The sequence below is a fragment of the Rhea pennata genome, chromosome 2 (genome assembly GCF_028389875.1).
Source record: "Rhea pennata isolate bPtePen1 chromosome 2, bPtePen1.pri, whole genome shotgun sequence".
Classification (NCBI taxonomy): Eukaryota; Metazoa; Chordata; class Aves; order Rheiformes; family Rheidae; genus Rhea; species Rhea pennata.
The window spans coordinates 792527-815849 of record NC_084664.1 but is presented as its reverse complement, the minus strand read 5'-3'; the positions used below and the strand labels follow the sequence as shown (position 1 = coordinate 815849).

The 23323-nt window shown below is 55.5% G+C and overlaps 1 protein-coding gene across 1 annotated transcript; it reads right to left on the bottom strand.

Moving 5' to 3' along the window:
- LOC134137621 (uncharacterized) lies at positions 1-22651 on the bottom strand. Its single transcript, XM_062570837.1, has 10 exons — positions 20396-22651; positions 18430-19158; positions 17009-17140; positions 15655-15848; positions 11366-11423; positions 9824-10720; positions 4429-4439; positions 4044-4148; positions 3038-3083; positions 1-1312 (listed from the first exon to the last, which is right to left on the bottom strand). Exons 1-10 carry the CDS (start codon positions 20922-20924, stop codon positions 666-668), a joined length of 3348 nt encoding a protein of 1115 aa, XP_062426821.1. The 5' UTR covers positions 20925-22651; the 3' UTR covers positions 1-665.
- Positions 22652-23323: the final 672 nt, after the last annotated feature.

Below are 23323 nucleotides of genomic sequence, written 5' to 3'. Positions count from 1 at the left end.
TCAGAGTGAAATAAGTTTTAATGACACGCGGGCAGCAATTTCAGCTCGAGCTGGGTGCCTCCAAAGAGGGGCAAAGAGACCCCTGGGCAGTTACACCCTTACGAGCTAAATCCTCCCCCCTTCACGTGACAGGTCAGAACCAACGGCGATATTGGAGTTCAGGCTCTTCCAGCTCCTGGTTGCTCCTTTCTGTAGTTTCCAGGTGTGTCCTTTACTTCTTATCGCACTTCCGCATAGCTGTTGATGGATCTTTTGCTCCCTTCGTGGCCCTGGGAACCAGTCTTTGTGGTAACTTTTCTTGCATAGTTGTCTGGCTCTACTTTTACAAAAGCAAGGTCACAGCTTAGGCCTAAAGCTTCAGCCAACTTAGCTACTAATGCTACGTAAGGAACACTAAGCGACTAACTCTAGACAGCTTTAGTCCAACAGTCTAACAAGGTGAACATGCAGACAGAGAGCAGCAGAGGGAAATTGCATTTCATCTCACGCTTGTTGCACTCCTGGAGCCAATGAGGAAATGAGACTCAAAGGTCACAGGAAAACGTCCAAGTACGACTTTGACGGGGATAGAAAGTAACATCAGGAAAGGGAGGAGAAACTGGAGCTTCAGAGGGCAGTAGGAAAGGCACAGCAAAGAAGTTTCCTGTCCAACAGAGCCTTACCAGCTAAAGTATAGTGCAAAACTTTCCAAAGAACGACCGTGCGTCTTTCTCCAGCATTTCTGGTGTGTAGCACGGAGCGATACAGTTACCCTCTACCATGGTATCGATCATAGTAATCAACGTTGAAACCTGCTTATCCTTTAGCTCTCCTTCTGCCCTGTTGTTGAAAGCAGTGTACCGGCATCCACATTTTGCTGACAGCCCATTAAGAAACTCACTGCTTTCTACGAAACTCTTGATATCTTCTGGCTTCTGAAGCTCTTCTGCTCGGGTGAATACGAGGACTGTGTAACGCTGTGCTTCAGTATGCAGAATTTTTGTTACGTATTCTGCTACTTCTATCTCTTCTTTACTGATTCGGCCCAGCTGCACCACCAGAAGAATGGCGTGGACCCCTGAGGAGAGGGAGTGAACTGCCTTTTTAATCTCCTTGGCGGTGGCTTCATTAGATTTCTTGGAGTCAAAAAGGCCAGGAGTGTCAAAAACAATAACTTTTCTTCCCTTGAAATCTCCCTCAGCTCTGCTGTAGTCCTTTGTTACAGAGTGCGCTGCTACTTTGGAAGGGAAAGCACTATAACCAAGGATGGTGTTTCCCGTCGCACTTTTCCCACTGCCAGTTTTACCCACAAGCAGGATTCTCAGCTCAGGCCCTGGAGGAGCAATCAGAGACACAGGTCTAAGGCCCACAGCCCCGTGCTGTCACAGACAGCCCTCCCTGCGAGCTGCACGCCGGGGCTGGTGCCCTGCCACGCCGTCAGGCAGAGCTGTCCATGCTGAGCAGAAAAAGCTCCCTCACATCCCTCCTTGGCAAGACGGGGGACAGGACAAGGGCTGCAACCATGTCCAGGCAGGCGAAACAGGGCTTGCTCAGCCCCAGCTGACCCTGCCTATCAATCCAGCCCTACCAACAAGGAAAGTTCATGCTCTGGAAGGAACCAAAACCCAAACGAAAGCTGTCCTCATTGAAAGACTCCCTGGAAGGGGGGCGGGGGGCGGGGGGAAGAAGAGGGGAAGAAAAAGGGAAAAGGAAACCAGGGCTGGAAAGGAGCGGGCTGCGCAGAGCCCTCTCGCAGCGCCAGCTGGGCCCAGGCCACATTCCCGGTGCGGTGCTCCGCGCTTGCGGCCAGCCAGTCCGCGTCTCTTCCAGGGGCCCGACATGCGACAGCAGCTACAGCTCAGCACTGCCCGAGCCAGGGGAGCAGCCGCAGCGCCGGGGGCAGCCAGGCAGAGCCCTGGCTGTGCGTGACGGTCCCACCGCGCTGGCGCTGGGGCCGCTTGCGTGGTCTGGACACCCCACGGGTCTGTCCCACGGCCCTCCCCAGCCCAGGGCCTGAGCTGTGCACGGTGCTGCGCTCCAAGGCTGCCGGTGAGCTGAACCCCTGTGCTGCCAGCACAGGTCGGGGGCCAGGGCAGCATGCCCCAGGAGGCCCTCCCCACGCTGGGAGCCTTTGCCTGCTAGGTCCGAGCCAGGACTCTGCCCTGGAGCTCTTCTGGGTTTGGCATTAGCCAGTCATTGGTGTGACACCCCAGGAACGTGAGGAAGCACCAACCGGCCTCTCAGCTGGCTCCTGCCTCCCCTCCAGCCCGGAGCCCGTGCTGTGGGCAGCCCACGTCCCCACAGCCTGAGCAGGCACCCCGAAGGGCCATTAGCAGAAAACGGGCCCCAGAAGAGCTCAGGTCAGGGCTTCCTCAAAGGGCCTCTGCAGCCCCAGGCTGAGCAACGCCCAGTCTCCTCCCGAGAGTAGAAAGTGCAAGCAAAAGTGTGTCCTGCAGCTGCTCCGCACTCAGGGAGCTCGCAGCAGAAACGAAAGGGCAGGCTGAGGTGAATTATGCTAAGCCACTGGCTCTTCCAAGAAATCATATGCTCAGCAGCATACGTGCAGCAGTTCACGCAGCACCAGGTCCCCTTCCTGCTGCTGCGTGGCCCCAGTTTGGTCACATCCCCAAGCGTCAGTGTGAGAGGAATTTTGCTTCCTCTCAGCATGAGCTGGGCACTGCACTAGAACAGCCTATGGGCTCCATGAAACAGGCACAAAAATGACTGGGTTTCGGAGCATATACCCCAGACACCCTACATGGTGTCAGGTTGCAGTGACTGGACAACAGCTACCCCATCTGTCCCTGCTCTCAGGCCACACAGTGCTAGAGGTGGGAGGGTGTGAGGCAATCTCAGGAAATCCTTGAGCCTGTGCTGTTCCCAGAAACATCATCCCAGATGCTGAAGTTTTCCTCTTTGCATGTGAATTGCACATGGGTGGAAAGCAGAGTTGTAAATGCAAACCTGGCTTTACGTTTACCAGCAATGCACCGAAATGAATTCAAAGAGAAGCAGAGTCAGCCTTTGGCCTGCTAAGATCACCAGGTAAAAAGCTCACCTGAGGGCATTCCTTCTGCCATAATGAGTCCAGTTAGGTGGGAAGCCTGGAAGAAGAGAGATTTCAAGTGTGATTTGCAGAACCTCCCTTGTTTCTGTTCGTGGTCCCATTCCCCCAAGGGACGGGGAGCGGTGGGGTGGCGGCGGAGGGGGGTGACGCAGAGCCGGCAGCCCGCGGGGGAGCGGACCAGCCCTGGACGTTTCCGTGCAGGGCAGAAGGAGCCCGCGCGGCGCCCAGGCGTGTCGTTCCTGCGCTCAGCGCGGCGTGGGGCTCCGGCAGGGTGAGGGTGAGGGTCCCTTCTCCGCCCCGCGCGGTTTGTGCGCAGCAGAGCCGTGTCAGCCCACTCTGCACCAGAAGGAGGGACCCCCCCACTACCACCCAGGATCAGCAGAGACTTGTAACCTGGTGCTTGGCTGATTGCCGCTGTCCTAGAGAACGCCGTGCTGATCGGCAAGAATGCTGTGGCTCTTACTAGATTGCAGAAACGAAACTGCTGTGCGCACGAAACCCGCGGGAGCTGGCCTGGTGCTAGGAGGCCCCTGTGCTCCCGAATGCCCGTTTCCCCGCGGCCGCTCTCACGCTCTCCGCGGGCGTGGGGCAGCCTGAGGAAGCTCGTGCGTTGCTGGCGTGTCTCTGACACCGCGGTAGACTGCAGCCCCACGGGAGGGCAGAGGCAGGAGCCCTCTTGCCCTGCCCGCCGTGGCTGTCTGGTCCCACAGCACAGCAGCGCTCACCAAGGCGGTCTCCATCGCTTCCCGGGCGGGCCATGCTCCGGAGCTTGTTTTCCTACTCCCTTCCGTCATCTCTGCTGCTCCCCGCTCTCCCAAGGCCGACGTACCGTGGGTGAGATGACCTACTGGGACAGCTGTGCAGAGGGCTGGGTAGCAACACCCAGTGCCGAGACCCCGAGGGCTGAAAGGGGAGAAGCTGGAGGGTCTGTGGTTTCAGCAGGGGCTGGGCTCCTCGGGGCCGTGGTGCCAAGGTCTGGGCAACTCCTGGAGGAAACTTGCTGCTCCAGGATGATCGCCCCGTAGGCCTGGGCAAACGAGGGTTTCAGCATCGTGCTCAGGTGTACAGCAGCCTTCCTGAACGGTGCCTTCAGGCCCACGCGCTGCGCTCAGGGAAGGCCCGGTCTCAAGGTTACCGGTTCTTGGATCTAGCTGTGGAGTCTCTTATGGGGGTGACTATGGCCCCCACACCTTTTCACCTCGGGGCTGCTGCTTGTCTCCTGCTGCTCCAAGAAGCCATCGTGGCCCCAGCCATACTGTTATGGACTGAGGCCATCTATTCCTTGTGTGACTGTGTCTGGCACTGTTTAAGCAGAAAATGAACTAAGCCCAGGAAAGATAAGAGAAGGTAAGCCACATACCTCTGCGTGGACATGGACTCACCATGAGCTGGCCTGTGGACCCAACAGCCCACCCATCAGCACCTGGATGCCCCTGGTGCTACCTGCCAGGGAAAACATCAATTATCTTACTGTAAATATTTTACTACACTTTTTAGCTTTATTATGCTTGTAGATTGCCTTAATGTTGATTGCTTAGTGTTGTCCATCGTGGGAATAGAGTACTTAGCTCTAATACATTCTTATACCTGACAAATGATGATCTTGTGAGTTCATCTTGACTAATCCCCGAATCTGAAAGGTTCTCTCCTCTGTTGGCGCGTCACAGGCAGCCTTGGCTTCGCAACTGTTCACAGTGCGACGTTTCCTGCGGTGACTCTCGTCTCCTGCGTGCAGGAGGAGATGTGCTTTACAGGAGAGGCGCTGGACACTGCTCAGGGCACTTTGCTGGGTTTCTCCAGCTCCTTTGACGGCTGCTGTCTGCCCTCTTTCTGTTTGCAGTCTCTTGTATTTTCTCAGCTCCTCAGTCTTGTGACCCCACCACCCTTTATGCCAGCTGGGGCCTTGCATACAATGTGCAGAGTCTCTCTTTGCTTGTGAGAAGAGAGATGTTGAGCTTCTACAGCAGGATGTGGTTTACCCTTATGGTACCTGAAGCACATAAACAAACGGAAATAGTGAGAAGTCTTGTTGTTCAGCGTTACAGGAAATTATGGAGGTGTGAATAAGAGCAAGAGACCTCAGGCTGCCTAAAGAGTTCTCTGCACAGTTGAAACTGGAATCTGGAGATGTTGTTATTGATGAGATAGACGTTTCACTTGACATAGGCTTCTTCCTGTGAAAACTTTCTGGGGTTTCAGATATTGTAAAACAAGAATAAAATTAGTAAGTTCTGCAGTCTGGGGGTATTTTCCACCCACTTCCTACCCAGCTAGGTGTGACCAGTCTATCTTACCTTTTGTTTCCCCTCCTTACCCTACCCATTGGGCACCTGCCTCCAGGATGTGGCCATTTTCACATGTCCCTAGACATCTATGGTGCCCATCTTCCTCTGCATAGGGCGCATACCTTGGACAGCTTGAGCACCTAGTGCATGCCCATATCCTGTTCAAGGCAGCTCCCATTCCTGAGGTGCCTGCACACACACTTTCAGTCCCTGAGCTCTAACCCGCTGCTCTCCTGGTCTCCAGGACCTCCCCAGACAGATCCAAAGCGAGCAAACCTTACACCAGTATATCAGAGCCTTGGGTTAGCAAGCAGCATGAGCAGACAGCAGAAAAAAAATGCAAAGGCGGTTATTCAGTTACCTTTTAGGTTACTTAGGAAGCTCTGGAGGACTGGAATTCTGGTTGTGAAAGGTCATGATGCAGGGAATAGCTTGGTGCTATGGGCAAAGCAAAGCTCTCTTGCACTGCCCAGCTTGGCTCCAGGTGCTCCAGCATCCATGTAACCAGCTGCCCCAGCGACCATGCCAGTCGAGCAAGGGTCTGGTGCTCCAGGCGTGAGCAACCTAGGGCCTCTGTCTCAAGGTCTGGGAGGGTCTGTGCCCTTGGGACAGAGCAGTGTCATTGAGCCTTGGACTCATGGATGTATGTTCTTCTGTGACTGATACTGTCTACACCACATCGCTTTGCAGCCCAGAAAATGCAGCATCACCACTGCCAGTAACAGGACAGAGGCTTTTTGTTAAGCTAACTAGTGAAATGTCAGTATTTACCTTGGCCTTCCTGGGGCTTGGCTAGAATTTAACTGAAATTCCCTGAAAACACCAGTTTACAAGAACCTGGAAGACACTAGGGAGCACAGGATTTCTCATTGTGCACTCCTCCTTTCCCTGGTCCCTGTCCCAGTTGACATCTGGGTTAACCACTCTGTGTCTGTGATGTCCTCCACCCTCTCTCTTCATCAGTCTGTGGAGGACTTCCCAAAGCAGGCTACTGCTGTGACAACACAACTAAGATGTGCCCAACTGACCCTGCAGTTTGTGGATCTCAAATATCATCCCACCAAGCCTGCTCTGGATGGAGCAAGATATGCTCAGCCCACTGACAGTAAGGGGACCCTGCAGTTTGTCCTATCCCTTTTCCAGTTCCAGAGAGGCTGTGACATGCTCCTCAGCCACTCCAGCCAGTGGTCCTCTCACCACCCATACTGGTACCTCCAGGACTTTCTTCCCTTCTTTGGGGGCCGGCCTCCATGGGCTGGATTCCTATCTCTGTGCCCTGATCCTATGAGAGGACAGGACTTCCCCCAATACTGGGGATGGGTAGGTCCTGGGGTAGGTGGTACTGTACAGCGAGGGAGTTGCAGCTCAGTCTGACATCCATGAGGGTGCTGAGGAGAGCCAGCTGGAGGCCAGCAAGGTGTCCATGGACATTGTGTTGGGAGAGCCAGTGTCCTGAGTACGGAGGAAGGCTTCCCTGTGCCTTGACACCCAGGCTTCATCACATGAGAGGGCAGGAAGGAAGAACTGCCCTTGAACATTTACACTGAGCACAATCTCCCAGGTTCTGGCTGCATTTCCATTTCCTGTTCTCCTTTGCTGACCTTCCGGCCAGGAAAAGACCCTTCAGTTTCCTGCTGGTTGAGGCACAGCTCTGGTGTTTATCTTGGCTGATGAGAAAGGATATGAATTTGCAGGTGGTGTGCTGTCTGGGGAAGTGTCACTGAGAAGTGACCTGATCACTGGTATGGACTGACCACAACTGTCTGACCGGCTGAATGCTGCTGTCCATGAGTGCACTGTGGAGAAGCCACAGTTTTCCTGAGGTAGGTGCTCTGGGGTTCCCTGGCTGGTGGCCACACTCTACTCCAGCAAGGAAGATGTGCCTGTTGGGCCAGTGCCACAGCTACATGTCCCACAGGGATGTCTGAGACACCTGAGGACAGCCCTGATGGCATTCCCACTGTATGGACAACTGAAAGTATTTTGAGGGACCAGAGCTTTACAGATCCCACAGATCGTGTCTGTTCCACCAGGGTGTCTGTGAGCACATCAGCTCACACATTGGTGCAGAGCAAACAAGTGAGAGAGGCCAGGAAAGGCCTGCGGCTGTACCTCCACACTGATAAGGGAGAGCCTGAGCTGCTCTGGCACCTCCAGCACTGCTGCACCTTGGACTTGGACTCCCAGCCTTGCCATACAGGGCAGAACCCTGTCTCTTCTTCCCCTTGCCCATTGCTGGATCTGTGCAAAACCAAGGAGGGCACAGCAGGGGCTGTTCTCTGGGCTTTCTCCAATGCAGTGACTGCATTTGACAGACCACACAGTATGCATGAGGAGAAGAGACCCTCTGGGAACTCTTCGCTGCAAGGCAGAGAGAGGTCCTGAGGAAAAGAGCAGGATCCAGACCTTCCCTCTCCTCAGGCAGTGCCGTGCAGCTACCAGCACAGAGCTTGCTGGTGCACAGCAGCTTCCACAATTTGGATAGGGTTGTTTGCCTTGGCAGATGAAATGCTGTCACCGTATCTCTAGGCTTGAGTGCCAGTAGCTTTGCAGCTCTGCAGCTTGCTTGCATCTTCCCTAAACGTGCCACAGTGGTATTAAGTTTCAAACCTGCTGTGATACAAACCTTAATCCCACTCGGTGCTTGCCTTGCCATGATCTCCATGCACCACGGGGGTTTAGTTCTTGGCTGCTGCCTCATGTCACAGGCCTGCTCACGTCTAGGTCACCCACCTCTGTGTTCTGGTTCTCTCTTCCCTTTCCTGCAATCAGTCATAGAGGAACTCCTGGAGCTGCCAAAGCAAAGCAGGAGACAGCTCTGCTTGATCTGCTTGCAGAAACCAGCGCTGCTCTGAAAAGTCCAGTGTCTGCGTACAGGGACATTTAGAGGATATGCTGCTATTGGACTGGTCCTGCACATTTATACACATTCTTTCACTCCTTCATTGACACTACAATGTCCCTCACTAGAAAGCAAATACAAATGAGTCAGTAGCCTCTCACTTTGTACATTTGTTTTATTCCAACAGAGGCTTGGGGCACAGCACAGAGCAAAGACTGTAATAGCATCAAAATGAAAAGCAACTGTGTTATTAAGCAACGTGGTGCAAAGGTGATGGAACAGCTCATTCTGGGTGTCATCTCCAGACATATGGAGGAGAAGAAGGTGATCAGGAGTAGGCAGCATGGATTCACCAAGGGGAAATCCTGCTTAACCAATCTGACAGCCTTCTATGATGGAATGACAGGCTGGGTAGATGAAGGGAGGGCAGTGGACGTTGTGTACCTTGACTTCAGCAAGGCCTTTGATACTGTCTCCCCTTAACATCCTCCTAGAGAAGCTCAGGAAGTGTGGGTTAGATGAGTGGACAGTGAGGTGGATTGAGAACTGGCTGAAAGGCAGAGCTCAGAGGGTCGTCATCAGTGATGTAGAGTCTAGTTGGAGGCCTTTAGCCAGTGGCGTCCCCCAGGGCTCAGTACTGGGTCCCATCCTGTTCAACTTCTTCATCCAAGACCTGGATGAGGGGACTGAGTGCCTCCTCAGCAAGTCTGCTGACGATACCAAGCTGGGGGGAGTGGCTGACACACCTGAGGGCTGTGCTGCCATTCAGAGGGACCTGGACAGGCTGGAGAGCTGGGCAGAGAGGAACCTCCTGAGGTTCAACAAGGGCAAGTGCAGAGTCCTGCACCTAGGGAGAAATAACCCCAGGCACCAGTACAAGCTGGGGGCTGACCTGCTGGAGAGCAGCTCTGCAGAGAAGGACCTGGGAGTGCTGGTGGACGACAGGTTGACCATGAGCCAGCAATGTGCCCTTGTGGCCAGGAAGGCCAATGGTCTCCTGGGGTGCATTGGGAAGAGTGTTGCCAGCAGGTGGAGGGAGGTGATCCTGCCCCTCTACTCAGCCCGGGGGAGGCCTCGAGTCCTGTGTCCAGTTCTGGGCTCCCCAGTACAACAGAGACATGGAGCTACGAAGATGATCAGAGGGCTGCAGCACCTGCCCTGTGAGGAATGGCTGTGAGAGCTGGGCCTGGTTAGCCTGGAGAAGGGAAGACTGAGGCATCAGTCTTGATGTCTTGATGTCTTGATGTCTTGAGACATCTTATCAATGTGTACAGGTACCTGAAGGGAGGGTGTCAAGGGGACGGGGCCAAACTCTTTCCAGTTGCCCCGTGTGACAGGCCAAGAGGCAATGGGCAATGGGATCTGTAAATGAAGCACAGCAAGTTCTGCCTGACCGTGAGGGGGAATTTCTTCCCTGTGAGAGTGACAGAGCACTGGAACAGGTTGCCCAGAGAGGTTGTGGAGTCTCCTTCTCTGGAGATCTTCAAGGCCCACCTGGATGCAACCCTGTCTGACACGCTCTAGGTGACCCTGCTGAGCAGGGAGGTTGGACTAGATGATCTCCAGAGGTCCCTTCCAACCTTTCTGATTCTCTGAATCTATGAATTGCTAGGGAAAAAGTAAGACAATATAAACTCATGCAGTGCTAACCGAAGAAGTGAGTATACAGTGATACAACCTCCCCACTCACCCATCGAAACACCCGACGTAGAAAACGTGCCATCCACATAATCGCTGTAAATATGCAATGACAAACTGTGCATAAAATGCTGTACGCTGGTCTTGCCACCTTGCGCACCACGCAACGGCAACATGCTCTCCGTTGGTCTTTCTGGAGCTGTTCTTCCACTTTCCTTCCAAAGACACTGCATTTTTCTTCAAAATCTCTCTCCTTCCCTCTGAGGACCAACAAGGCCTTGGAATAGAGTTCGCTTGTGTAATAGGAATTTTTATTCCTCTTCACCACCGTCTGAGTGAGCTCTAGCAGGTCTCTGACCTGGGCATCCTGCTCTGCTCCAGTTGCCCTGTTGTTAAAAGCACAGTACTGGCCCCTGCAGGACTGAATCAGTTTCTGGAGAGCTGTGTTGTCAGTGCCCATCACATAGTCATGTAAGGAGCTGGTGCCCAAGTCTTCCTTCCGGGTGAAGAGGACGATCGTGTGCTTCATGACGTCCTGCCCAAAGATGAGGCAGACTTTCGCTACAGCAACCTTATCCTCCTCTGTGTATCGGCCCAGCTGGGTCACCAGCACCAGCACATGGGGACCTGGTGCAGACAGCAGCAGGCAGCGTGCAATCTCTTGGTAGGACTCCGTGCTGTACCTCTCTGTGTCAAAAATGGCAGGCGTGTCGGTGACCACGATCCTCTTGCCCTGCCAGACGGTGCTCGCGCTTGTGCACCTCTGTGTCACTGCCCGCACCGCCAGCTGCGACTCAAATGCCCTCCTCCTGAGGATAGTGTTTCCTGTCGCGCTTCTCCCACTTCCAGTTTTACCAACGAGCACCAGTCTCAGCTCTGTCTCCTCCGCTCGCTTGTCTTTGTACAAACCTATGCAGAGCAGAAGTTGTAAAGATACCTCAGACAAAGCAGAGACAAAAGAAGCACCAGAGATTCTGCTCTGGCCATTGCAAAACAGCGGGGGCAGGGGGCAGGGGTGGCAGGTGGGTGCCCCTGTGCTGGGGATGCTGTCGCGAGCATGTGCTGTCCTGAGGGGCAGGGCTCAGAGGTGTCCCACCAGCAACCTAGAACTGAGAGCAATGCGCAACGCCAATTCCCAGGGCTAGTTTGCTGCAGCCCCTAAGCTGAGGCCAGGCGGCAGGCTGCATTGCTGCTCGTCTCCAAACAGCCTCACACCCAAATGGAGAGGTCTTGCACCTAAGCCCTGCAAGTACCTTGAGGCTGCAGATCTCTGCAGAGACACAGAGACCGGATTCCCATCAACTCTGTGCAGCCCCTGTGAGCTAGAAAGCAAAATAAACTGTCACTAGACTTTTTCCTCAGTCAGTGCAGGGACAGTTACCTCCACAGGTGATTCAGAGTCCTGGGGGGCTGTACACAAAAATCCCACTGATCAAGAAATTGTCCAGCAAACCCTGGGGCCTCTGGCATTTCCTTTGGTCATGCAAGGAAATAGGACCTCCCAGCTGTGAGAGGATTATAGCAAAAGACAGTAACTTGCACTTGTTCCCTTACCGTGCCACGCCTCTTCATCCTGTTGCGGGAGGTTTTGGGTCATGTTTTGCTGGACTGCCTGTGGAAAAGGGTGGTGCTGGAGATTCATTACAGATTGCATAGGCAGAACAACACTAAACACACATGCAGGCCAAGAGATTTCCTTCCAGGCTTTAGTATCTCTCCACTCTGCTTAAATTGTTCAGGACACCTGTCTTCGTGTAACAGTGGAAAGAGCAATGGCTTTTAGCATGATGCTGAGCTCCCAGTGCTGAAGGCAGTCTGTCCCTGTTAAAGGAGGAGGGAAAAGAGTGCTTGTCCCTGGGGACTGTGGGTGCTGGTGACATGGGAGCACAAGAAGAGCCCTGCAGGCCACAGTAGTGGCTCAGACCTGGCAGAGAGGGGGACATGGAGAGACGAATGGTCCAATGGGAGCAACCAGTGAGAGAAAATGACAGTGCAGTTGCAGGATCCATATTGGTAAAAAGGAAAGTCTGAGAGGCAGAAGATAAAGTCTGCATTAGAAATGAAACTTTCTCTTTGAAATAATTTCTTTTTTCTCTGTCTGGTTTGCAGATAAGCTTATCAGGACATGCAGGGCTGGGAGCAGTAGCATTGTCTGAAGTGTTCTCAGCTTCCTGGAGGAGTATGAAGAGCTGGGACAACCGAGGACAAATTCAGGGACATATATGGAGCTCTGTCTAGGGGTGGATGATGGGCTGTTTGAGAGCATATGAATAAGGATTAAGGGGAAGACTAGCATGAGTGCAGTCATAGATATGCAGTCATAGAATGGTAAGGTTGGAAGGGACCTCTGGAGATCATCTAGTCCAACCCTCAGCATAGCCCATACAGGGATCGAACCCGCGACCTTGGCACTAGCAGCACCACACTCTAACCAACTGAACTAAACCAGTCCTTGATCGAGCAATACTGTCGTGGGTGTTTGCTACAGGCTAGCTGATAAGGAAGAAGTACATGAAACCTTATACAGACAGCTGGAAGTAACCTCATGATCACAGGCCCTAGTTCTCATGAGAGACTTTAATCACCCCAGTATCTGTTGGAGTGACAAGGCAGCAAGGCACATGCAATCCAGGAAGATCCTGGAGAACGTTAATTATAACTTTCTGATACCGGAGACAATAAAGAGAGGTGCGGTGCTGGACTTTGTACTTAAAAACAAGAGAGGCTGGTTGGAGATGTGAAGATTGGGGCACAGCCTTGGCTGCAGCGAGCGTAAGATAGGTGGTGGAGTTCACGATCCCGTGAGGAAGATGAAGCAGGCTGAAAATAAGATCACAACTCTAGACTTCAGGAGAAAAAAATTTGGCCTCTTCAGGGACCTACTTGGAAGAATCCTATGGGATAGAGCCTTAGAAGGAATAGGGGTCCAAGAGAGCTGATTGATATTTAAGGTTCACCTCCTCCAAGCTCAAGAATGGTACATCCCAATGAGCAAGAAGCTGAGCAAAGAGGGCAGCAGACCTGCATGGACGAACAAGGAGCTCCTGGCAAAACTCAAACAGAAGAAGGAAGCACACAGAAGGTGGAAGCAGGGACAGACCACTTGGGAGGAATATAGGGGCATCATCTGAGTGTGTAGGGATGGGACTAGGAAGGCCAAGGCTCATTTGGAGTTAAATCTGGCGAGAGATGTCAAGGACAGCAAGAAGAGCTTCTTTAAATACATCAGTGACAAAAGGAAGACTAGGAAGCATGTGCCCTGCTGCTGAATGCGGTGGGGACCCTGGTGATGAAGGATACAGAGAAGGTAGTTACTGAATGCCTTCCTTGCTTCAGTCTTTACTGCTAAGGACAGCCCTCAGGAATCCCAGAGCCTGGAAACAAGAGAGAAAGTTTGGAGAAAGTCTGGAGAAAGTCTGGAAGACTTTCCCTTGGTTGAGGAGGATCAGATTAGGGATCACTTAGGCAAACTTGACACCCACAAATCCATGGGCGCTGATGGGATGCACCCACGGGTACTGAGGGAGCTGGCGGATGTTGTTGCCAGGCCACTCTCCATCATCTTTGAAAGGTCATGGAGAACTGGAGAGGTGCCTGAGGACTGGAAGAAAGCCAATGTCACTCCAGTCTTCAAAAAGGGAAAGTAGGAGGACCCAGAGAACTACAGGCCCGTCAGCTTCACCTCCATTTCTGGAAAGGTCATGGATGATACCATTTCCAAGCACATGAAAGACAAGAAGGTGATCAGGAGTAGCCAGCATGGATTCACCAAGGGGAAATCCTGCTTAATCAACCTGATAGCCTTCTATGATGGACTGACTGGCTGAGTAGAGGAGGGCAGAGCAGTGGACGTTGTGTACCTTGACCTCAGCAAGACCTTTGACACTGTCTCCCATAACATCCTCCTAGAGAAGCTCAGGAAGTGTGGATTAGATGAGTGGACAGTGAGGTGGATTGAGAACTGGCTGAAAGGCAGAGCTCAGAGGGTCGTCATCAGTGGTGTGGAGTCTAGCTGCAGGCCTGTGGCTAGTGGTGTCCCCCAGGGCTCAGGACTGGGTCCCATCCTGTTCAACTTTTTCATCAACGACCTGGATGAGGGGACAGAGTGCCTCCTCAGCAAGTTTGCTGATGATCCCAAGCTGGGAGGAGTGGCTGATACACCTGAGGGCTGTGCTGCCATTCAGAGAGACCTGGGCAGGCTGGAGAGCTGGGCAGAGAGGAACCTCCTGAGGTTCAACAAGGGCAAGTGCAGGGTCCTGAACCGAGGAAGAAATAACCCCAGACACCAGTACAAGCTGGGGTCTGACCTGCTGGAGAGCAGCTCTGCAGAGAAGGACCTGGGAGTGCTGGTGGATGACCAGTTGACCATGAGCCAGCAATGTGCCCTTGTGGCCAGGAAGGCCAATGGTCTCCTGGGGTGCATTGGGAAGAGTGTTGCCAGCAGGTCAAGGGAGGTGATCCTGCCCCTCTCCTCAGCCCTGGGGAGGCCTATCTCGAGTCCTGTGTCCAGTTCTGGGCTCCCCAGTACAACAGAGACATGGAGCTACTAGAGCAAGTCCAGCAAAAGGGCACTAAGATGATGAAGGGACTGGAGCAGCTCCCCTATGTGCAGAGGCTGAGAGAGAGCTGGGACTGGGCAGCCTGGAGAAGAGAAGACTGAGCAGGGATCTTATCAATGCGTATAAGTACCCGAAGGGAGGGTGCCAAGGGGATGGGGCCGGACTGTTCTCAGTGGTGCCCAGTGACAGGATAAGAAGCAATGGGCACAAACTGAGATGCAGGAAGCTCTGTGTGAACGTAAGGAAGATCTTCTTTACTGTGAGGGTGACAGAGCACTGGCACAGGTTGCCCAGAGTGGTTATGGAGTCTGTATCCATGGAGTTATTCATAGTCTTCCAGACAGGGTCCTGTGCAACATGCTCTAGGTGACCCCGCTGTGTGACCCAATGGGGAGGAGGTTGGCAGGAGCTGGCCCTAGCTGGCTCTGAGAGGCTGGCAGGTCCCAGTCCTTTGTTAGGAGCCGTGTCCACTTACGGACTAGGAAATTCAGTGGTGCTGGTGGGCACCTGGTGCCGGAGGGACCACGACGGTCCTTGGCATGGCTTTGGCTGTAGCTTGTGGGCATGCTCCCAGGCAGTGTTGGGCTTCACGTGAGAGCTCTGTTCCCAGCACTGCTCCCACCGCAGATACACAGCAGTCATTGCCCTGTTTTCTCAATAAGCAATGGCTGTTTGATTTCCGCCCTTGGAGTGCAAGATGGTCTAGGCTTAACAAGAACATGGCTTTTGTGGGACCCTTTCCTCCATGGGGACAGGAGAGCTCAGCCAAGGAGGTGGGCAGTGCAGAGAGCTCAGCAGCACCAGCTGTGGAAAAGGGATGACCAAGCAAAGAGAGCCAAAGGGCAGGGGGCTCTGGGGCAGCAAAGCAGTGTGGTGTCAGCAAGGATCTTCCTTGCCCCACTCCCAGCTCCCTGGACAGACATGCCACATCCCTGTCCTGCCCAGGCACCGGCTGCTTGCAGTACTGCTCTGCAAGCGGGGAGCAGCGTGATGCCTCTGAGCACTGCTCTCTGCAGTTCCCCGGGCTCTGGAGTGAAACGAGTTCCTGAAAGGGTTACAGATCAGCACAGCTTTCATCTAACAGTTTCCAGGAGGACATCCTAAAGCTCTTCACAGCTGTGCTCATTGGCTTTTTTTCTGGAGGCTTCAGGAGGATCCACAGCTGTCTTTTCGCTGTGTTTCTTCCTTGGAAGCCAAGAGCTTCTCAGGAAAATGCCCAGCCCCACAGCCTGCCTTACACAATGTCCACACATCTGCAAAGAAGTGAAAAAAAGCGTCACGTACCTGTATGTCCAGGCACTGTAGAGCACCCTGTTTCAGAGGGGGAGAGCAAGGTCTCCCGGCAGCCCTGCTGAGCTCCCAGGCGGGTGCTGGGCATGGCCAGTCCGGGAGCGGGGCGTCACTGGGCAGAAACGGCTCCAGTCCCCGCGCTGCTTTCGGTTTAGCTCTGCAGGAAGTGGAACTGGAACGAGCTGCAGCTGTGGGAGGAAGGACACCGAAGGGAGGCGCAGGGCTGTGCAGCAGGGCACGTGCTGGCAGGGCAAGGACCCGGCTGCGGCAGTCCCAGAGTGGTTTGTGGATGAGATGCTCTCAGGTGGAGCAGCCCCAGGACCACCAGGGCTGCGGCTGCTGTCGCCAGAGCCCGCAGGAAACCACGTCAGGGCTAGCAGCCGCTGCTGCGACCCAGGAAGACCCAACCACGCGTGCTGCCCGGCCACCGCTGCGTTCGGTGCCTCGGGGTGGCCCCGGCTCCTCGTCTCTGCGCTCCTCCCCTTTGCACGGGGAGTTTCCAGCCCCTCGGCGCAGGCATCGCGTTGCAGCGCTGGGACAGGCTGGCTCAGGGTGGGCTGCGCCCCTGGGACCCCTCAGCCGCTCTGAGAGCTGCCACCCAAAGGTGTCCTCCTGGACCGTCCCTGTGCCCGCGGCCCCCTGCGGCGCCGGGAGCGAGGGCTGGGCGCCCGGGCAGGCGGGCTGCAAGGTGGTGCTCGCAGCATCACCCGGGAACTCGTCCCCGGTGCGAGGCTGGGCGAGATCCCGCTGGCGCGTGCTCCCCCCCACCCTTACGCCTCCTCTTCGCTGGGGTCCATCTCCCCCCCCCCCAGCCTCTTCTCCGTGGCCACTGCTCCCCCCAGCGCACGCAGCGGCTGGGGGCACACGGGGCTGGCTGTCCCCCCCCCCCCCCCGCCGCGCTCCGTGCAGCCCTCGGCCACACGCCCCGACGCCGGACCGGCCGGCGGAGCGCTGCCGGCGTGGACACCCCGCTGAGGAGCGCTGGCACGCGTTGGGGCTCTGCGGGGACGCGGGCTCTGCTCTCTCGGCCCAGCGTCCCTCACCCTGGCCACGGCTCTGGAGCAGGGTGACCTCGGCCCGGGCAGTCCCCGCTCGGGGCTGGACCCTCTGCGTGCTCTCGGGAAGACGCTTGGCTCCATCACGGACATGCGCCCATTTTACGAGTCCAGCTGTTAGAAGGTGACCCCCCCCCCCCCGGTCAGAGCGGGCAGATGATGGGGACGACCGCTGCAGGCACAAACCGCGCGGGGCCCGGGAGGGCTCGGTGCCCGCTCCCGGCAGCCTGCGCTGTCGTCTGCAGCGCCCTGGGCTCGGCAGACACCAGAGAAGCCTGCTTACGTCGCCTCACCTTGCCTGATACGTCCTGTTGTCCACGCTGCTGAGTGAGCTCTCAGCCAGCGTCTCCATCCCGGCCTGCGGCACGAGTTCTGGCACGGCTCGGTGGGAGGGAGCTGGGGATGCTGAGGACCGGGGGCTAAACCTGCAAGTCTCATCATGAGGCCTCACATTTGGGGACCAGCAGCATGCTGTTGAACACACCTATTGCACTCACTGTGCTCCTGGGGAGGTGGAGAGCTTTGGAGGTATAAACTGATTTTTTAAAGCAGCTAAAAGGTGAACGGGTGATCTGAACAGAAACGAGGTGGCCAGAGGTGGTTCACAAAGCAGGATATTTGACATCTTACACAAGCCAGCTGCAAAGTGCTTTAGCAGAAGTAAGGTGAGCATGCCAGAGGTGCATCTCCAGCGGAGGCGGGTCTGGTGGGCGTGCAGGATTTTCCAAGCATAGTGATGGCATCACACATCTTTACAGCAATAGACATATTATCCAAATGAGCCTGGGCCGTGCATCTAAAAGACAAAATGTGTTCTGAAATAGCCAGGACTTTTAAAACTGGTTTTAGCAGAGGACCCACCCCAGAAATTACAGATCAACTGGAGAAAGGATTTTTTAAATCAGCCTTTGATAAAATTGTTAAAACAGCATACTGTTCACTTCGCTACTAATAACATAACAAAAGCTTCCTTCGCAGGGCATTTTAACAGGATGCTCAAGTCCAGGATGAGGAGGCACTTTGCAGTACGCAGTTCCTTTTGCTGCATGGCCATCGCACTGGAGCTTACGGGGAGCTGTAAGCACAGCTCCCGCAGACCGTCTGTGCCAGACCCTTCAGACTCACTCTGCAAGGGGTGGAAAGTGTTTACGAGGGACCGGTTTAAAGAGAAGGAAACTGCACCCCTGCGCAGGGCGGGAGACCGTGAGAGGGTGCCCAGGAGAGGAGCGATCTGAGAAATCTCTGCATGGTGATGCTACCAGCACAAACTTTTCAACTTCATAGGTTACGTTATCACCGTTGTGGCCCTGTGCGTGGGTGGTGAGAGAACCCAGGAAAGCCCCCGCAGTTCAAGTTTGCCCGTGGCTGCTGTGCGAGGGATGCAGACAGCGAGAACCCGCGAGCAGAAACGCGTTGTGTGGGCTCCGGCTGCCGCTGTTAACAGGATTGTGCAGGGGGCATTTGACTGTGATGGAGAGGAACGAGGGGAAATGCGTGCTGCCCGGCCGCACGTGAAGGTGGCCCCACGGCAGCTCCCCTGGCGCCCCGGCCCCAGCCCTGCTCCTGCCTCATGCAGACGGGAAGATCGTGGACTGCTGTTCACATCAGGATCAGGTCTGCCTCACAAGCTGTATGGGGGTGCTGCTCCTGTGAACCTGCTCAGGGTGATGGGAAGTTCCTTATTTCGTTGTAAGCCTAGTGGGAATTCAAATACATGCTTTGCAACAGAAAATATACTCCCATGTTGATTGCGTAGGCATTTCCTCACTTTGATGTGGCTTCTGCAATGTGTTTACAGCCTGTCCACATCCTGGGGATGCCTCTGCTCTACAGGCCCTGTGCCTGTGCGCCTGGCCCTCCTCACCACGCGCTGTTGCCAGAGCCATTTCCAGCACCTCGTCGGCCTGGGCATCCCGTTCTGGCCCTGTTTCGTTGTTGTTCACAGCACAGTATCGCTGCCTGCATGCCTTAGTCAATCTCTGGAGAGCACTGTTTTTGGTACCCGTGACGTACTTTTGCAGGGAGCCATCCCCCAAGTCTTCCTTCCGGGTGAACAGGACCATCATGTGCTTCATGGCCTCCCTCCCAAAAAGCTCCTGCACCTCCTTCTCTGCCTTCTGGTCCTCCTCTGTGTACCGGCCCAGCTGGGTCACCAGCACCAGGACGCAGGGGTGCTGGAAGAACTCGAGGCAACGCCTTTTCTCCTCAGCCAGCTGCTCACCCTGAAGCAACTTGTCAAAAATGGCTGGGGTGTCCTGGACCACCACCCGCTTGCCTCGCCACATCCTGCTCGCCTGGGCACAGGTCATTGTCACGGGCTGGGCCATCAGGCAGGACCTGAAGACCACCCGCCCCAGGAGGGTGTTCCCGGTGGCACTTCGCCCCACTCCGCTCTTCCCCACCAGGATGATGCGCAGCTCCTCCGGCTCCCTGCTGCTGGAGCCTGTGGGAAACAAGTCAGAGACCGTGAGCGCACCCGATTCTCTATCTGGTGTCCTGTCCTGGGTTCCCGTAGACTTGTTCTGCAGGCACTGAGCTATCCTCTCTCAGGATGGGAGCCGTGCAAACCCTCTGTGTGAGGCGAGGGCCAAGCGTCCCTCTGCAGGGTCTGCACCTGCCCCAGGGCCATGGATTCCCATCAGCTTGGGTCATTTTCACAATCAGCAAATAAACAGGGAAGCAGAAAGGGGAATCTGTATCTGTAGCAATAAAGAAACAGAAAATAAACTGCTAGAAATAAACCTATCTGGCCATGAGTTAGTGAGAAGATGGATTGCAACATCCTGACAAGATTCAGCTTGACACTGATGCAAAGAGGACATGGAGGTTCATTTTTATCCCCTTCATCTTACGACATTTGCCAAAGCTGTGGTTCAGTAAAAGCATATTCTCCCTCCCTCTTGATGCCCTCTTGATGGCCACATCCACCAAAATCCTGCTGACCTCCTTTATAGCGCAGCCACAGAATTTCACCTGTGGTTCCTAGAGCAAGCTAGATATCTGCAGAAAAGCTCGTTGTGTTTTCAGTTAAGAGAGTCAACCATGATTTAGTATTTGAAGTCCTAGAGTCTCCACCTCCTCTATGGGGTGCCCACTCCAGAAATGATGCCCTGTAGCTGAGAGAAAGGGATCTCAAATGCACTGTGCTAGGGGGTAGGTGCAGAGGACTGTGAGCCAGACAGTCAGGGGGTTCTGCACTCTCCTCCCTTCTGTGTGAGCTCTGTCCTTACCCTGGAGCAGCCCAGGTCCCCTCTTCATCTGATTAATGAAGAACAGTCTGCACGTACGGAAAGCAAAAACTTCCACTCGGCCATGACACTGTATAGGAAGGAGTTGGACTCTAATGCCAGCTGTCTTTAGCATCCATCTACAACGGGATGACGAACACTAGAATACTTTAATCCTAATTCTGAGAGTATGCTGCAGTGTTACAGCAGGGCCAGCCTCACCCCTTCGTGCACAGAAACCACATGCTGTTGGAAGAGCCAAGTCCTGACCCCATGCAGGTGCTGTGGAGCACTGGACATGATGATGGCCCCTCCTTATCTCCTATCTATGGCAGTGAGATGCATGCAGAACCTTGTGTCACCAGGACTGGAGCATGTAGAACATCAGATCAAGCTCTGGTGTCTCTTGGATCCCAGTTCCACATCAATATATGTTATTAAGCATAAACTCACCTTGACCTGCGGACACATTATCTTGCAGGTTGTCTTTCTTTTTTGTCAGTTGTGTTTTATTGTACTTTTCTTCTGTGTTCCCTTCCTGCTCTTCAGTGTTGTCTCTTTGGTCTTCACGTGGTTCTTCAGGATTTTCACTTCTGACCTGTTCCCATTCTGGGTTTTCCACCTTCCACATCTTTGGTTTAGTTAGCTGTTCTCCTTCTTGGTCCTTGCAAAGACTTGGCCTGTCTTTCTCCCTGCCCTCCTCTTCATAGCTACATTTCCTCAGCCGTTGAAGTGTGTCCTGGTTAGCATGCGTGTAGGTGTATGAGACACTGTGCTGCACTGGACTGTCCTTCCGCACTGCCTGAGGGGATCCCTTTGGATCTCTAACTGGCCTGTCTGGCTCTGTCTCACGTATGGGGGTGTTGGAAGAACAAAAGTTGTCCCCAGAAGCTTGAATCAGCCTCTGCTGCTCTTCATTACTTGCATCAGGCATTTGGTTTGGCAGGTTACCCTTCACCTCTTCCTTTTGGCTGGATGTCATAGTCTCAGCTCTCAAAGTCACCTGATCCGGCCTCGTTCCTTCTTGGTCTCCCAAAGTGGAGAAGCACAGCTGAGTCTCAGATACTGGACAGCAGGAATCTGGGGAGGAGAGTATCACGCAGTGACTGATTTCACAGGAAACGTCTTTACCAAGGTTCTTGGTGTCAAACTCCAGGCACAAGGTCAGCTATGGTATTCCTTCTCCCCATCTCCTCTCTCCTTTTTGGCATGTCCCAGAGGTTGCCTTGCTCCCATTTGGGCTCAGATCCATTCTTTCTGCTGTCTTCCCACTGTTGCTTTGTCTCGTACTTTGCAGCAACAGCTCCTAATTGACACCCTCAGTCCCATCTTGATGAGTCTCCCAAGCTCCTGCCCTCAAACCTCTTCCATCATCCACCAACCCGATGCAAGAAAGGACTTGGGCCTTCTTGGGGGGTCTTGGGAATGGGCTGGGGCCAATGACTGTGGCTTTCAGCCTATGGTCAGCTGCTGCCCCACTGCAGGGGGGGCTGGGACCCCATGAGGTGCCTTATGTTTGCAGAGGTCCCCGGAAGACGAGACCTAAGACCCTGCCTGCTTTCACAGCAACCCTTGTTGCAGCAGGGATGAGCAGCTCCACATCCAGCTCAGGCAGCTCAGGCCCTGCCACTGTGCCCCGGCACTGGAGAGCCAAGTCAAGCTTTGACTGGCACAGCAGGGTCTGAGGCAAAATTTCCTGTGACCTGATGACCTCCGCAAACCTCTTTCTCACAGAAAAGAAGGGAATGCACTGAAAGAGGAACACTGTGCCGAGTGGCACAGAGGAGGAGGAGGCAAAGCTGTGGCTGCCCCACCGAGCAGTCTTGGAGCTGCATGTGACCCAGCCACGTATGCACTGCTGCATTTCCAGAGCTGACCGCCCAGACCCAGTACCTGCCCCAGTGCCTACACTGCTGCCCATGGTACCCACCTGGTCCCTGGTTACCTACCTGGCCCCGCCACCCCCGATGCCCACCTGGCCCCAGTACCTGCCTTGCTGACTACCCAGCCCCAGTACTCGCTCCATTTCCTGCCCTAGTCCCACTGCTCCTGGTACCTGCCAAACCCATGGCCCCTGCCTGGCCCCTAGCACCTGCCTGGCCCTGGTACCTGATCCGGTATCTGCCCTCAGTAAACACCCACCCCGGTCTCACCGCCCTGGTACCTGCCAGTCCCCAGTACTCGCCTGGTCCCCAGCTCGCCCCACAGCCCCTGGTCCCCGCTGGCCCCGATACCGCCTAGCCCTGGTACCGCCCAGCCCTGGTACCACCCCGGTCTCACCGCCCCGGTACCTGCCGGTCCCCAGTACTCGCCTGGTCCCCAGCTCGCCCCACAGCTGCTGGTCCCCGCTGGCCTGGTACCGCCTAGCCCTGGTACCGCCCAGCCCTGGTACCACCCCGGTCTCACCACTCCGGTACCTGCCAGTTCCCGGTACTCGCCCGGTCCCCAGCTCGCCCCACAGCCGCTGGTCCCCGCTGGTCCCCGCTGGCCCCGGTACCGCCCGGCCCCGGTACCTGCCGGTCCCCGCACTCGCCTGGCCGCCGGTACCCGTCCTGTGTCCCGCACCCAGCTGGCCTCGGCGCCGCCGTTAGCCGCCCGGCCCCCAGTCCCCGCCCAGTGTCGGTGCCGGTGCCGGTGCCGATGCCGGTCCGTGCCTGGCACCGCTTCCCCACCCTGTGCTGCCGCGGACCCCGCCGGCACCAGTTCACCTGCCCTGTGGGACGGGAGTGCGGGCGGCGGGGGCGGGCGCGGGGCGGGCCGAGCCGAGCCGAGCCGGGCCGGGCCGGGCCGGGGGCAGCGCCCGCCGCGGGGCTCCCGGAGCGGAGCCGCGACACCCGCTGTCGGCGCGGGGAACGGCAGGGGCGGCCCGCGGCAGCGGCAGCGGAGGAGCCCGGGGGCTCGGGAGCCGGGATGCGGGGACACCAGGGCCTGGGGCTCTGGGTCCCCAGGAGCCAGGAGAGCCAGGACTCAGGGGCCGGGAACGCGGGAACCTGGGAGCTCTGGAGACGGGGAACGCGGGGACCCGGGAGCAAAGAGATCCTGAGGATTGAGGAACTCCAGAGACTCAAGGTCTCAGAGAACCAGAGACCCCAGGGATGCCGGGGACTCCAAGGGGCCCCAGGGCGTGGGCTGCACCGCACGCATGCATGACCTGAAGTGTCCACGTCAGCTGAGTGGGTCTGGCACGCAGCTGCGATGCTGGCTCAGGTGCAAAGGATGTGGTCCCTGGCTGCATGTCCCCTCTCCCTACCTTCCTCACATCCCATGGGACCAGAGTGGTTTTTAGGTAAGGTGCAGGGATCAGCTGACACTGCTCCCCTCCCTCCCCCCATGCCTCACTTGGATGGCCCTGGTACAGAAAGCGCATTTATTCCAATGTTT

Excerpts from the sequence above, each read along its gene's own strand:
- LOC134137621 (XM_062570837.1), bottom strand. The coding sequence starts at position 20,924 with ATGACATCCAGCCAAAAGGAAGAGGTGAAGGGTAACCTGCCAAACCAA. Across the intron at positions 19,159-20,395 it reads TAATGTGTCCGCAGGTCAAG|GCTCCAGCAGCAGGGAGCCG; the intron begins GTGAGTTTATGC and ends TGTTTCCCACAG. Across the intron at positions 3,084-4,043 it reads CGATCATCCTGGAGCAGCAA|GCTTCCCACCTAACTGGACT; the intron begins GTTTCCTCCAGG and ends CTCTTCTTCCAG.